Genomic DNA, 16515 nt, shown 5'->3' with positions numbered 1-16515 from the left:
GGTTCAGACTCGAAGGGGTAAGGCATGGGCGTGCACAAGAGGAATGGCCATGGAGGGAAACTTCATTGGAAGAACATGTTTGCTCTCACCAGTGAGCGCTGCAGAGTGGCAAGTCAAGACATTGGTGTTTTGGGGGAAGGTGTCTTGCTAACTCAGGGGAAAGGCTCGCTCCCAACTCCGTTTCCCGACAGCTCTCCCCCTCAGCATCTGCCTGAGTTGTAGCGGGGAGGAATATGTGTGTGTGTCTGTGTACACAATGTAGCTAGGCGTCATCACTTCATCTTAAGAGTGGAGTGATGAAGGGTATCTTCCTCATTGGTACAAGTCATCCATACAAAATATTTTTGAGTAGGCACAGACTCCTCCACCCTTTCCTTTTTATTTAATTCAATTGTGTCCATGGTCATGAGCACATCTTTTTCTATAGCTCCTGACTCAGAATTTACAAATGTTATCAGAACTGGAGAGCAGAGTCTTCCAACGACTGCTCAGGAGTGTGGAGCACCAGACCATTTTCCATACTCTCATCTTTCCTCCTTTCTACTCTCCCACTCATCCACATGGAGCAGCTGCAGTATTCACTTTCAGCCAGAAGGGAAGGCAAGCAGACAGCTGTCACGCTATGAATCAGATTTTAAACTGTGGTTTGGAGGGGAAGATTTTAGCTTTATTTCCCACTTGCAGAACAAAGAGCATCTGTTTTTGACACTTGCAGTTTTATGCAGATCTGAGAGTCTGACTTGCAATTACGGATTCCATGTAGGGAAAGCGAATTCAGATAGCCAATGCACAATATTCTCTTTACATTTCTTCACTGATTAAGTCACTGTGAAATTAAAACCAAATTATATCCAAAAAGAACAGAATGTTTAAATGTGAATGAGAGGTTGTATGTGTGATTCTCTTCGGTCCTGTAAATAATGTGACTAGAAACACTGTAGGCAGATAGACTGCTTATTAGTTTTATTGTTTTATGGAATTTGAAGACAGTGAGTGCTGAAGAATGAACAGACTTTGGCTTGAAAAATGTTCATGTGTGCTGCAGTAGTGAGGGATAGAATGGTTTCTTGGACACACTGAGAATCAAGAGAGCCAAAAGTGAGTCACATGGACGACTGCAGACATCACATTTAATTGTGTAATAATACTACAGCAAGTACAATTGGAGCAGGCTTGCTGACCTCACAGCTGAAAGCACTATTTAAGATCTGGCTACCAGATGTTCCAATAGGATCTAGCCAGCTGCTAGCAGAGGTTACCCTGAGTGTTTTAACAGGGAATATTTACAGCCTAATAGTTCGGAAGAGATGATTGCACTAATTTTCTTTTCTGCCCTGCTGTGGGACAAGGCTCAAGCGTGGGGATTCAAGGACGGAGTGCTGCATAACTCTATTTGGCTAGGTAAGAAGTATTTTAATCATGAATGTTTTGCTGCAAAAGCCACTGTGTTTGTCTAATGGTATAAAGATGACCACCTAGCAATACAAAATTGACCCATGCATTACTATTAGCAAAATCCTGTATTTTATCTGAGTAGTGACTGTGAGTTTTGTCCTTATGAGCTTAATATTTTTACCATTTCTCTGAAGTGCAGGAGAAAGTAGTTATGGAATATTTCATCTGAATGTATTTTCCTACAGCATGAGGTAAAGTGAAAACACCGTTAAATAACAGTTGCTTCTAATGAAGGAAAACGAGTATGAAAAGAAGCATTTGCCAAAGGAATGAATTACTTTCTGCATGAACATACTTCAGATTCCTGGGGTCCTACATATGAAACTAAATGATCTGGAAATAATAGCGATAATATTTTCTAGGTTTCTATGAAAGTACAGAAGTGTATATGTTTTGGCCGTTGGTTTGTTCACAACATTAAACAATGGAGAGAAGAGTTTGAAAGGGCTATAGAAAATGCTGTGGGAATAGTTTCTTATACCTCAAGTGGGTTTAAATGTTTCTTTTATAGACTTTTATAATCATCTAATACAACAGAAAAACATAGTCAAAATACAGTCACATAAAGGATGCCAAAACAAACGTGCATCGAGTGGTCCATTTGATACACAAATGCTTTACAAACTCCTTTATCCTCTCCAGAATATTGTTTATTTCTGTAAGGATCTGAAGGCATTCCTGTAGCCAGTACACAATTCTGGTGTGCTCAGATGTTTCACGAGGGACTGGGGCCACGCTCCATTAGCTGGTGCAGCAACCACGTGACTCCAGTCTCTTCTCAGAGGACCATGTAAACTAACAGGAACATAAATGAGGAGAAGCGATCTATACTGTTTTCCATTTGACTGCACATTTTTAATGACTTCTCTTTCCTTCTAAACTTGGAAGATGCCTGCTGTGTCCCATGGTTGCTGGAGGTGCTCAGGCTGGGGAGAGCTCCAAGGGAGGACAGCTTGGCAGCTTCACGCACCACCTCAGGTGGCTGCTGTTCAAAAAAAAAAAAGGATGACAGAGGAGAGGTTTGTGTGAGAAACAAGCAAAGTCTGGCTGGAATAACAGTAAGGAGACACAGAAGATAAGTAGGAGTGAGGCTGTGTTAAGCTCTTATAGCAGGGGCAGAGCAGTTGAATTTGAGACAGGCAGTGATCATGTTCTATAGAAGAGATGTGGTCAGAGGCGAGGCTGGACGAAGTCCCCTGGCTAAGGCACACACCATGGCACTTGTGCTCCTGGACAGAGAATGGGTCCTGGGTGCTTTATTTGCAAATACAGACTGCTGCAACCAGCCACCTTGCTGTAGCCTTTAGGGGCTTCTGCAACATAAATGTGAATTTGGGATAGCAACAGTCATTTAAGCAGTTTTATGAATCGAGGTCAATTTGAAGGAAAAAAATTCAAATTCTTTAAAATGAAGAAACAATGTGTTAACTGGGCTGCGTAACAAACTTATACTTTGCTGCACCTTTAGCATTTACCATGAGAGTAAATAAAAATAAACTATGGAGTAAAAAAAGATTACTTGCTCTAAATAAACAAGCATGTGCAAAATCTGGAAGCACAGTGTGCAACTTAGAAACAACCACTCTGCTTTCTTATCTCCAGGACTCTGTCGCAGCTCCTTTAGAAATGCACCCTCTAGTGTAACTACAGCAACAAAATTATGGAAACAACCCACAAAATGCAGTTCATTGAATTACCAGTGAAATCCAGTGACATTATGTATCAATGAAGAAAGATTTGGCAAAATCACAGCCATCCAATTTATGCATCTTTGTATCTAAAAAAACCCAAACAACTGTAACTTGAACAGTAAAACAAGTAACCCCGATCTCATACTCACTATGCACAAGCATTAAAGCAAGCCCTTGAATAAAACCTAGGAATGTGCAGTGACATCTGAGCTTTGCTTATCTCCTCTTCTTCTGATAAAGCACTATCAAGACCAAATTAAAAACATTCTCCATTTTAGCTTTCTTCCTCAAAATATCATTAACACAAATATAAAATCTTGAATTACTGGCAGTCTAGAAATGCTCGTGGCTTCTATCTTTTTTCTCATTACAAAACATCTTTTGTTTTCTCAGTAGGCACGCAGTCCTGCTGCAGCTGACTGTATCACCTTCCTGCTAATGTCTTTCTTGTGTGTATGGAATTTTATGGTTGCTCATTTTTTGACACAAGCCCATTATAACTGAAGGTTTATTGTGAACTGATGAGAGGATTGGGGCTGTCTTGCCCAAATATGCTCATACACTTATTTAAGTGCCAGTTCTTAGTGCCACGAAGTAGGTTTCTGGGAACAGCTGCTGCACTCTTTGTGTTCAGAATTTCATCCCTGTTCACACACCATGTGTGAGTGCAGTTTAGGGGCTAAACCTGCTCTGAGGATGGAGTACTCTGAATGTGACCCTGTGCGTTAGCAGAGGCCCCTGATGGTAACTCTACATGGCCATCCTCTGCTTAAAAGTTAAATATTTCCTTTTATTTAGCATTTTGTATTTGTGTCATGCATATTGAGGGTACTTTATTAGGCCAAATTTAATGCTTGTTGTGTTTGTGCAGAAGAGATTGACTACATCTTACCATCTCCTACTGCTGTGGGTGAGTAGAGGGTCACTGTCCCTGCAGGATCCTGCTGTCTCTGGACTTCCATGAGAGGTTTTAAGAAACATGAGTTGGAAGAAACACATCCTGGGTAACCCACAGCCTTTTGAGTAAGAAACAAAGAAGAAAAGTGAATGGAGAAATCCCTGAGACAACAGCCCAATATGCAGGTTTGCAGGCAAAGAAAGAAAGAACTTTGCTGAAAGTTCTCACTGTTGTTCAGGAAGAGGAGATGTCAGGCAGGTCAGATAAAGAGAGCAGCCTTCAGGCTGAATCCTCCATCGGAGAACATGCTTAGCTGAGGCTGGGGCACATCATACTCTGGAGTGCTGCCCTGCGGTGTATGAACAGTACATGTTTACAGTGCTAGGCACAGACTTGTGCTCCCAAGTAAAAACCAAATTTCATGCAGGTTTATCTACGTGGCCGTGGTATGGCCTCCGTAAACGCTCATAGTAATTTGTGCATGTGTGTGTTCATGTATGACTGAATATATGTATGTATATACATAAACACGTAAATGGAAATTAATAGTTAATAAGTACAATGCTTTGACCTAGGTCCGGTTTTGCTGATGCAGTTTATCTTTCCGCACAGCCCCTAATCTAATTAAGAAGGAGGGGGAAAAAATGCCGGTGAAAGATGTGATCAGTTAATTAGGATATACTGTATCGTTAAACTGTGACACACTGAGCCAGCCTCACCTCTCAAAGCTGGGTGGACTACACACGTGTGTAGTCTATCTTTGCAAAGGCTCCTTTTGTCATGTTACAAAGGAGTAACGGGAATACAGATTGGTGATTGCTCTCAGCAGGGTAACACCACCCACCGAGACCTTGCATGAAGGCTCAGTGGTGCTGCTGTTGGTAGAGCAGCCCTCGCAGAAACTCTAAGGAGCAGATCTTTCCAGCAATATTCTGAAAAAAGTGATGCCTGTCCATAGTGACATTTTAGCCTCAGTAGGTGGGGGTAGATACCTTTTGGGGGATAAGATTTGAAAACAATATTGCCAGGTGAAAAAGTCAGGAGAACAACTAGAAATTATAAGTTTCTACTGTCAGCTCCAAGAGTGATGAGTCCAAGCAGTGGCAATGGCATCCTGGCTTGTGTCAGCACTGGCGTGGCCAGCAGGGACAGGGAAGGGATCTGAGCCCTGGGCTCGGCACTGGGGAGGCCGCCCCTCGCTGAGTGGGTTCAGTGTTGGGCCCCTCACCCCAAAAAGGCCATTGAATGACTCGAGCGTGGCCAGAGAAGGGCAACGGAGCTGGGGCAGGGTCTGGAGCACAGGTCTGCTGGGGAGCGGCTGGGGGAACTGGGGGGGTTCAGCCTGGAGAAGAGGAGGCTGAGGGGAGACCTCCTGGCCCTCTGCAACTCCCTGCCAGGAGGGGGCAGAGAGGGGGGATGAGTCTCTGGAGCCAAGGCCCCAGCGCCAGGCCCCGAGGGAATGGCCTCAAGCTGCCCAGGGCAGGGTCAGGCTGGCTCTGAGGAAGGATTTCTGTGCAGAAGGGGCTGTTGGGCGTTGGAATGGGCTGCCCAGGGCAGGGGGGAGTCCCCGGGATCCCTGGGGGGGTTGAAGAGTCGGGCTGAGCCAGCGCTGAGGGATCTGGGGGAGTTGGGAAGGGTCAGGGGGAGGGTCATGGTTGGGCTGGAGGAGCTTCAGGGGCTTTTCCAACCTCCATGATTCTGGGATTCTGTGGTAAATCATGCAGCAGCAGTTCCAGGGAAGGAGCAGGGTGGGTCTTGCACAGGTGCAGAGCTGGGTGGGCTTTTACCAGCAAACATCACTGACCATAAGCTTTAAGATTGCTCTTGCTTTGGCTGTGACTGGTCACCTTTGCAAAGGTGACAAACCTTAAAATTCAGCTGCCCCTTACTCTTTGAGTCAGCATAGGTGGGGCAGCTCAGATAATCCCAAGGACTGCAGTCTGTGTTTTCCGATTCACCTTTCAGTTCGCTTCCCTGTGAGCTGCAGTGATCAATAATGTCAACTCCAGGTTGTCCCCTGAGTGTGCGGTGAGGCTAAATGGTGTGCTGGTTTCTGTAGTACTCAGATTTTCAATCCATGCCTACGGAATCCAATACAGTCATACTGTTAAGAAGCAGTGAGTGGATTTATCAGGTTCGACATGATAGACTACTGAGTGAAAAATAATACTTCCTATGAATAAATTTCTAATTAAAATAGACTTTAAAAATATATAGCACGCCATTATTCCACAGCTGTTAGTTGTTATGACTCTTCTTTGCAATGGAACTGGCTTCTTCAGAAAGATTTTCCACAGGATATATGTTATCCCATGCCCATGCCAGTGACATTCCCAGGGATGTTACAGAAAGCAGCCCTCAGCCTTCTGAGACTCTTGCCAGCAATATCATTTACTTCACCGGGCGTGAGGCCAGTGACCATGGGTCCAAAAACACCATTGGCAAAGGTCGTTCTCTGTCTAATGAGGGTTCACCGCAATTCAGTGGTGACCATGTTTTTTTAAAAAATACCCTAACCTAGCCAAAACTACTGACTCGAAGTATGTCCCTAGAAAAGACTTTTTTTTTTTTTCCCCCATGGTACAAATAACTACTGTGAAAAATGTTTCCTGTTTTGTGTCTTTTTTCACTCTTGTTGACTAGTGATAGCTACAGACAGCCATTTCTCTCAGATTATACTAAATATAAGAAAGATCTAAACAAAAACGCCGTTCAGATTACATATGCAAATTGCTTCTGAGACAGATTTCCTTACATATGGCATCAGACAAGTGCAACATGAAAAGATTATAAAACTTGTAGTAGTACTGCCAGTTTCTAGGTTTCCCTGGAAAGCTGCTTTATATTGTACTTGCAACAGCAAAGAAAAAAATAATGAAGAAAGTGTATTAATCTTCTGTGCAGCAAAAATGTCAGCCAGCAATTGTTCTGGTCCTGCCCTTGGTGACACAAGCTCAGATATTTTTATTTTGCATTTTTATTCCTTTTAATTTCTGCCTCTTCTCTATCCAAGTAGCTCTGATTTAATTTCTCTGGAGATTCAAAACAAAGCCCTGATTCATCTTACAAAGGCACTTGCAACATCCAAAAGTATGCTGTGATAGCAGTCCAGAAGGAGCTTCCCCTGAGTCAGATAGGATACAGGGAACTAGTGATGCTGACACCAGTCGATCGTTCCCATAACTACTGCCTTCTGACTAGTCCTAGGGGAGTCCTTCCCTCCGTTTGTTGATTTTCTGTTGTTCAAAAACTCACCAAGTTCTGACTAGCTCTTTTGTTCAAAACCTCTCCCAAACAAAAACATACCTTTGGGTTGCAAAAACATACCTTTGGGCCGCAAAAACATAACTTTGGGTTAAGAGAGATGTATTATCCTGGCACTTTCCAAGTGCGACAGCCACTAGCTGAACATTTTGTTTCTTTTCTCACCTGGATAGTAACCTGAAGTGCAGGTCTTGGGGAAACTGCTGGAGGTGATGAGAGCACCCCGGAAGGCAGGCCAGAGGAGATACAATGCTGAAATCATTTATTGCTTTGGTCCCACAGAACGAGCAGCCGGAGTGTATCACAGGGAGTCGCGCTCTGGGAAGTACAAGCTCACCTACGCGGAAGCAAAAGCCGTCTGTGAATACGAGGGAGGCCATCTAGCCACGTATCAGCAGCTGGAGGCGGCGAGAAAAATAGGTTGGAAAAAAAATCATGGCCGTTTGCTTTTCACAGCGCTCATTCATCATGTTGCCAGTCATGTATTTTCATGAATGTTATGAACTCTGCGACCGAGAGACTTGTAAACTCCCTGGATTTTTGCCCAAGTTTCATGCAATTTCCCCCCTCGGTAACAGAGCGTGACTGCGCTACTTACAGAGCTGTCAGGGGTAACATCTGCATGCAGGGTAATGCATCCCCCTGAGCTCTGGGTGCAGCACTAAAACCAGCAGCACCCAGTGGAGAGCCAGCTGGCTGAGCTGGGAAGCAACACTACCTCCCCAGCCACAGCACCTGGGGGCTGCTGGGGGCTGTGGACCAGGGCGTTTATCCCCAGGGAGCTTCTACAGTGAAGGTGCACCGTTATGGTTCATATCATCAGGCAAGGTGTTTTCCTAATGTTTATTCCAGCCATATTTGCTCTGAGAGTGAGTAGTGTGCTTGCGGTGAAAAGCTGAGCTGCGTGAGGGCTCTACTGTATTTCTATTTGATTCCTAATAAGAAACAATTAATTCATTCAGAGCATTAGGGAAACAATGGAAAATACCCTCCACTCTAGAAATTTGCAGGCTATGCTGTTGAGTCAGATGCTGGCTCTCAGCACCAGCACACATGTAAAAAGGGTACTTTTGTCTCTTCTGAGTAGCTCATAGTCCTAGGACACCACAAATATGTTCCAGTTCGTCTCGGTGAAAGCATCAAATCAGTCTCTACCAGACAGTGAATAACATTGCATTTTTTGGCTATTGTTTTTAAGTTTTCAGCCACAAAATGCATTAAGAATAAATACTTGAGGCATTTCAGGTATTTAAATTTAAATTGGAAGTATTATAAGTAATTACTCTGTTTTCTTAGCTCTCTCTTGTATGTAGTACTTCATTCATTCTCAGAACTTCATGCTGCAAACTTGAGATACGATTGAGTAAACTTTTATGACTTGAAGAGGGAGACAAAGAACACATTATATAACTCATCCAGTATATAATTTGGTTACAAATGCTGGTACAGCACTTAAAACTCACTACCTGGGAAACTATATAGTCCATCTGCATTTCACTTTTGTTTTCAAATGAGGAACGAATAATCATATTGTGGAGAACACAATTCAATTTTATATTCTGTGCTTAAAATTATCCTCTCAAAGTACCGTTCTCTCCTGCAGTTCAATTTCTCTTAGGCCACTTACACCCACGTCATTGATCAGCTGGAGTAAGACTTGACTTTGTTGAATAAAAAGCAGTTTCTTGCCTAGGATTGATTTTTCACATCCATGTCTTATTTTCTCCCTGTTGCAGGTTTCCATGTGTGTGCTGCTGGCTGGATGGCAAAGGGCAGAGTCGGTTATCCCATCGTAAAAGCTGGAGCCAACTGTGGCTTTGGAAAAACTGGTATTGTCGATTATGGGATTCGCCTCAACAGAAGCGAGAGATGGGATGCCTACTGCTACAACCCTAACGGTGTGTTTAAAAACTCTTTGGGTCTAAGATGATGACTACACGCCATGCTATCTGGCTGCACAAAGGCACCCAGGCTCTGAATGAGTCAGCTTCGATACCATAAATACGCTGTCGGAGAAGGGGAGCGTAATGATACAAATTTATTTGGAGCCTCCTTGCACCAAGCCCCTTCTGCTGTTACCTACAGCTGATCTGGCTCACTCAGAGCTCAGTGTCTCTGCGCTGCATTCTACTATATATAACTGGGCCTCAGCGAAGTCCTTTCAGAAACTAAAATTGTAATGATATGCTGTTGTTGATTCAAAAGTTAAGTAGTATTTCCAGTGTGACATCAAATGTTTTGTATAAGGGTGTTTACATTTAGCCTACAATTTCATTTAAATAACTGATCGGAGGTGTTTAACATGGGAGCCATTTTCCAGATATTATACCTGTAAACAGGCTAAATTTAGTGCTAACCCTTATTCCTTCTTTCCTGTGCCTGAGAGAGAACAACTTTTGAAAATGTGTGCCATGTCTGGGACCCAACACCTGACAGATCCAGTTCCCAGCAGTGCCTCGTGTGTGTGTGTGTGTGTGTGTGTGTGTGTGTGTGTAAGCAGATGGAGGAAAGCAAATCTGCGAAGCAGATCTGGAGACACGGTTCAAATACGACTGACAAGACTTCACCAGATGCGGGATATCTCTCCACTCCCCTCCATTTACTGCAAGATGACTGAAATACTGACACTGCCACTGTTTCAGTTTAGCTTGGTAGCACTTTGTAGAGCAGGGAAGACAGAAAAAGTAGGCAGCAACACAAAAAGCAAAGCTTAACTTTGTGTGCTGCTTGACTCTCCTGCTACTCCGAGCGTACTACCCCGCCTGGCAGAGCCAAAAGCTGGAGTTGTCTGTGACGTCTGTCCAGCTGTGCACATTTTGTTTGCGCTCACAGGGCTTGAGCTTGTTTACGTTAGCGGGGCAGTTGTTAATCAAATAGCTCTGCGGGGTGGGGGACATTCACAGATGTTCAGCATAGAAGGAGAGCTGCGAGAGAGACTACTGCACTGCGTTCGTTATTACTGCGTATGAACTGTCAGCCCGACTTTCTCCTTTGTCAGCCTTCTCGGCTGAGCCGAGAGGCAGTTACTTTCCAAATGCACTGTTTGGTTAGGGGACAAAAGGAAACCAGAACTGCCAACACTCAGCAGATACTAGAGTCTCTCCCATTAAAAGGATATATATTCAAGCTTTCTGGACACTGCTGCAAAGCCTGGCAGAGCTCTCTGTTGCAGGTGGTAGACAAGGAGCCTGGGGGAACAAAGATAAATCTTTGATTGAACTGAGCCTATGCTCTTCTCTAGGATGCTGAAGAAGCCAAGGAACTTGTGGAAATGTTTGCATGTTTGAAATGTACATCAGGGTTAATCACACACTCCAGCTTAAGGTTCCTAACTCACGTGCTCTAAAACCACCCTTAGAAAGTACCTCCCTCTCCCCCAGGTCTGAACTTGGGGAACTATGACACATCCTAAGATCAGGCAGCGTGAGGTCCCTGGTTTGGTTGGTCCTGCAGTCAGGGAGCTGGTAAAGTTCAAATGGCTGCTGAATCAGTGAGTGGGTTTTGTGCCGAAGGAGACATTCCAAAGGGAGCCAAGAGCCACAGCCACAACAGGAGTACAGCGCAGTGTACGTGATCACTAGCCTTTTCAAGTTTTTTTGTAGAAGACACACTTCCAAGAGGCTTTTGAAGGAGAAAGGATGCAACTGAATGCCCAGGGTGACTTGCAAGTAGAGCTGTAAAGCTTTCACCTTGACATAGCCAGAAACCCCAAACGCCTTTTACATAAAACACTTCGCTCTGTCCCAAAGTCCACTGAAGTCAGTGAAAGCTTTTCCTCTGAATTCAGTGAGGTTTGGATCATGCCTCTTGTTTCCAAAATATCTGCTCTCAAAAGCTCGGAATGACTGACATTTCTTGTGAATGGAGAGTCCTGAAATATATAAAAAGCGTTATCGTGCTGGGTGTTCCTATGTGATTTTCTACAGGTCTGCTGGGTCAAAGTGCACAAAGGTTTAAACCATAGCCATATCCAGAATGAATACTTACACTCTGATGTTATTCCTTTTCTCTTAGGAAAAGAATGTGGTGGAGTCTTCACAGATTCAAAACATGTTTTCAAGTCACCAGGCTACCCAAATGAGTATGAAAATGATCAAATTTGCTACTGGCATATAAGAGTAAAGTATGGACAACGTATTCATCTACAGTTTCTAGAGTTTGATGTTGAAGACGACATTGCTTGTATGGCTGATTTCTTGGAAATCTATGATAGCTATGATGATATCAATGGCTTTGTGGGCAGGTAAAGCAATTCCAGCTTTAATATGCAAATAACAAAATGATTTCATTTTTTACCCTGAGCATTACTTCAGAAGAACGCTGTATTTACCTTACCCAATTAGCACCTCTGATATGCCCATAATACTTGTAGCAATAGTACCTGACTCCTCTTTCCTGGCAATTTATTTTTACTGTCATTAACACAGAAAACACAGAGAATTGCACTTTGCCCTTCTCTGCCTTGTTAAATTACATGAAAGAAAGCTGCAAGACTTTTTAGTTAGTTCCTTGTCTTAATTCTCTATTATTTTGCAGGAAGAACTCCTAGCAATCTCAGTGTTGTGTATCTGGCTTAATTGGAAGGAGGGAAGTGGGGTGTTAAACTGTTAGCAAAACCCTATTTTGTTTAAATTACTATTCGCTATAGAAGTATTTTCTAACAGTATCAGAACAGAACAAGTTTGTACATCATCTGTCTTACTAGATTTAGTTTCCCTCTTTGATTAATTGCCACTTTCTTTTCTTCAGTGTCATATTTTTGCATGTCGTATTTTGGTATGAAGTACCTCAGTTTTCCAGAACAAAAAATAAACCAGAAAATGTGGTAAAAACCGCTTCCCAATTCCTGCAACTTTTCACATCCTCTCTATAAATCAAGTGTAGCAAAGCAAGGATATAGTCCATTTGTTTTGCCTTTATGCATCATTTTAAATGTTTTTCTTGACAAGGTTCCTCCTTTCTTAGCCTTGGGCCATTGTTCTTTACCTTAACGCCTTGTTAAATTGCTCTTTTTCTTGTTTTGAATAATTTACTTCTTGTGTATATTGAAAAATGTCTCCTGTATTTCCCCATCCCCTAAACCTTACCATAAGATAATGAAAAAACCCCGTTACACAACTGTGTTGTGTAAAAAACCTTAACATATAGAGGAAAATTATATATACTGAATATCTGCAACCAATGTCCCCCCCAGGCCACAGCTCCAAAGGAGAGTACAGCCCGAGAGCCGCCCTTCAGTGCGGGTCCCCATATAGCAGGGCTATGGCAGATTTACTCTGTTGTTTAGTCATGACCATTTATATTTTTTTCCAGGTTTTGTGGAGACGAATTGCCAGATGATATCATTAGCACAGGTAACATATTTGCACTCTTTATGGTAAAAAAAAAAAATAAATCAGCCCCAAATCACCTTTTGTCCCTAGTTTCTAATAATATATGTCCAAAGACACAATGTCTGCTTCATGGCGAGCACGTCATGTGCTGCTATTCAAAACTGCCAGCGTGCTCTTTCATCAATGCAATGACTTCTAAATAAATGTAAGAAAAAAAAAAAAAAAAATTCTAGTTAGAAGATGACCAGGGTGCATCCTGCTGGCCTTCCGGAGGTAGTACACCTGATGGAGTTTCCATCCCGCAGATCTGTAATCGGTAACCGAGCCCTACCCGTGTGCACAATCTTCATGCGCTAATTTTTCCCCATTTCCAGAGCAAGAATCGCCTGACCCCTTCCAAAGCTGGTTATAGCCATTATTCTGTGTGAATGTTTAAGCAGCAGGTCAGGGTCTGATTGGGTGTAAATCAAAGGCTCAAGCATCACGAAGTGGCCGGAGCGCAGACATCACGCGGGCTGCCCATGGGAGCAAGTAGCCTTGTTCTCTGGGACAGTCTGTGAGGAAACTCACCTCACCACGCTCCAGCCCCCACCTGTACTCAGCAGAAAAAGAACAGAAGAGTTACAAACCCTGTGAGGAGCGACCAAAGGAGTTGGGAGTGTTCAGTGTGAGGAGGAGGAGGCTGAGGGGAGCCCTCATCCCTCTCTGCAGCTCCTGACAGGACATTGCAGAGAGGCTGGGGCTGGGCTCTGCTCCCAGGGGATCAGGGACAGGACAAGAGGGAACGGCTGGAAACTGCAACAGCGGAGGCTCGGACTGGACATTAGGAAAAAATTTTTCCCAGCAAGAGTGGTCAGAGAGTGGAACAGGCTGCCCAGGGAGGGGGGAGTCCCCATCCCTGGGCGGGTTTCAGGGCCGTTGGGATGAGCTGTGGGGGATGTGGGGTAGGGGAGAACTTTGTAGAGTCGGGCTGAGGGTTGGACTCGATGATCCCGAGGGGCTTTTCCAGCCTGAATGATTCTGTGATTCTGTGATTTGTGCCATCCCTGATCTCCCAGTTTCCAAGGGCCTGGTGGAGATGAGGGGAGGACATTCACGGGACAGTGATGTAGCAACCTCACCCCCGTGTCACCTAGGGATCCGTGAGGCTCTATGCCACACGCGTCTCGCACACAAAGCGTGACATTTCAGAGGTAGAGGGAAGCAGCATTTTAAAGTACAGGAAATGCTTTCCAGAAAGCACTGGGCATAGAAAAACTTTATCAACCTCTGGGCTCTGGAAACAAAGAACACGGATGAAAATCTGCCTGATTTTCCATGGGGCTAATGAACTGCAATCCTCCCTGGCCCGGCTCAGAAGTAGACAGACTAAGTGGATTGCTCTAAAGATCCCAGAAGCAAGCAAGAAAGAGCACTTTAAAAATAACTCTGAAACATCACGTTTTTATGCCAGGCGAAAACGTAACCTTAGTTTTTCTTTTTTCTTGTCCCAGGCAATGTTATGACCTTGAAGTTTTTGACAGATGCCTCAGTGACTGCTGGTGGTTTTCAAATAAGGTATATTACTATGGACATACCTTCAAAGTCAAGTGATGGAAAGAATACAACATCCCAAGCAAAACCAAACTTCTTATCTGGGAAATTTGGTATTATGTGAGCAGAGTAACGAGACACACTCATTAAGAAACACATTTTAGAACGCAATTCAGATAATCTGTTTCTTCAGAAAAGACATTTTCTTCATATTTTTCTTTTTATTTTCTGCTTTTATGTGTTTTGTTAATAAAGTATACTAGGAAATAAATTATAAAATATACTTACACGAATAATAGAAGATTATTTTTAGACTACAAGTACTGTAAAAACCTGAAGAATTCATTGTTACCAAAGATTTAAAAATTATTTTTCTATATAAACTGCTCCTTCTCATTTCTTGCACCGTTTGAACAAAACTTTTGTGACTGTTTCAATTCTTTTAAAATTTAATATGCTGTTCTCTCCTTATTTTTCTTGATTTCCACATATTTATTTTTTAGATTACTTTGTTTCTTCCTGTTCTTTACACATTTTTTTTAAATTAGCTCATTTCCCTCAACTGAAAAAGCCTTTAAAGTAAGCTTATTTTTAAGATACATAAATTCATCTTGTAATAAATTCATTCATTACATCATTCATGTAATTGTCTGAAGTCAGAAGATTTGGAAGCAGCATGAACAGCAGGGAGTCAGTTATATTATCGTCATAATTTTGTTGTGAGATGAGGAACTACTCCATGAATTTTGTCGGCGTTTCCTCATCCAGAGAAGAGATGTTCAAGTCCTTTCACTTCTCTGATTTCACATAGTAAAGAACCAAATAAAAGACTTCTTAATTATAATAAATCTGGAGAGATGAAGCATTAGAAGAAATTGCTAAACGAGTACCAGCAAATCTGTTCAGAAGATACTGTCAAGATGCTGTATTTTGTTTACATGGGTTTTATGGAGACCATTCTATTTTGTATCGCTGAACATAAATCATTCTCCATGTTTTTAACTTGTTCCAGTCTGAAGCAGCATTAAAGCTACCTCTGTTTGAATCATATCCTGAGTTTTCAATAATTATTTTTATTTCTTGAGAACATTTCAGACTTTGAAACATTTTTCTTGATTTAAAGCAGTAAATAAGTTTTAAGAATTTCTTTCTTTCTCCCTGTATGTTTTCTTGACTCCAGATCTGCTGAAGTCTAATGCCCACTGACAATCTTCCTGTGAATTTTCTTTTTGTTTGGAGCATCGCAAATTCCTCAGAAAGTGTTTTGCACAGGAGGAGGAGGATCTTGAGCTAATCAGACCCATCTTTGCTGTATTTAGTCTAATTCTTGGTTCTTTAAATTTATTTAATCTTTCAGGTTTTATTGTTGTAATTTCACTGGGATTATAAACCTGCTTTCTCCCTGTGCTGGAGAACAGTGTTGCAGCTAGCACTGCAGCTTCTCTCCCTGTCATTTCCAACACTTTATTCCTGCTTTATGCGAGTGCCGGGAACCAAAGTTCTTATCACTACATTTAATGGGATCAACTGCACCTAAAAACCACTGGTGCTTTTTAATCCTGCCACCTGGTGGGTTGAGTAACTGTTCACATCCTCCTGTTATAAAACGTCATTCCAGTTCTCCAAGATCAGCAAAAGTGTTTGTTAATAAGGAAAATCCATGAAAAGAACTGTTAACATTTTGTTTATGACCTAGGGTGGGGTTTTGTTGGTTTTGGTGTTTTTTTCAATGTTTCTTTAATTGAGAAGCAACGGGTCTTGAACTGATACAGACCAGAACCAAGGGGCGTACAGGAAATATCTGCCTCTCTGGAAACCCCCATGGAGCCAGGGGGGTAACGCTGCCTGGGGAAGAGTTTCCTTCCAGAACAGGCACTCCTGCTAAGCACTCCACCACCACTGCGAAGCCCTGCGGGTGACTAAGACAGATTCAGCCACTAATGTGACAGCTCGGGCCTCTATCCCCGAGAAACAGGGTCTCTCCAGACTGCAGATTTGCAGGCGGCCGCCGTTACTTCACATTACACCCACAAATGAAAGCCACACACCCGCCTCCTGTCCCCCCTCCGTGGCTTTACCCCTCAGCGGGATATGTTGTGCGCAGGTAAGCGGTAACATCTCCCCCCCCGGCGATGACGGCGGCGGGCGCTGGGCAGCGCTTGGCGGGGAGCCAAGACCCCAAACGTTTTCCCCGCCGTCTGGGAACCCCACACCGACCCGCGGACCCAACCGAGGCGGCTGCGGGGCCACGCCCGGCACAGCGCGGACCCACATCTCCGCGCCTTGGGGAATTTCAGGTTTACGCAGCAGGTTTCTGTGCAGGTGCCGCTCGGCTGTGCCC

The 16515-nt window shown here is 43.3% G+C and overlaps 1 protein-coding gene across 1 annotated transcript; it reads left to right on the top strand.

Annotated features, from left to right (window-relative positions):
• Positions 1-1233: 1233 nt before the first annotated feature.
• On the top strand, positions 1234-14463 carry TNFAIP6 (TNF alpha induced protein 6). The gene is made up of 6 exons (XM_074910905.1): positions 1234-1401; positions 7591-7728; positions 9045-9206; positions 11323-11551; positions 12622-12662; positions 14135-14463. Exons 1-6 carry the CDS (start codon positions 1308-1310, stop codon positions 14296-14298), a joined length of 828 nt encoding a protein of 275 aa, XP_074767006.1. The 5' UTR covers positions 1234-1307; the 3' UTR covers positions 14299-14463.
• The last annotated feature ends 2052 nt before the right edge of the window (positions 14464-16515 follow it).

This window comes from Athene noctua, chromosome 7 (genome assembly GCF_965140245.1).
Source record: "Athene noctua chromosome 7, bAthNoc1.hap1.1, whole genome shotgun sequence".
Lineage (NCBI taxonomy): Eukaryota > Metazoa > Chordata > Aves > Strigiformes > Strigidae > Athene > Athene noctua.
This window is presented reverse-complemented; position numbering and strand designations above follow the sequence as displayed.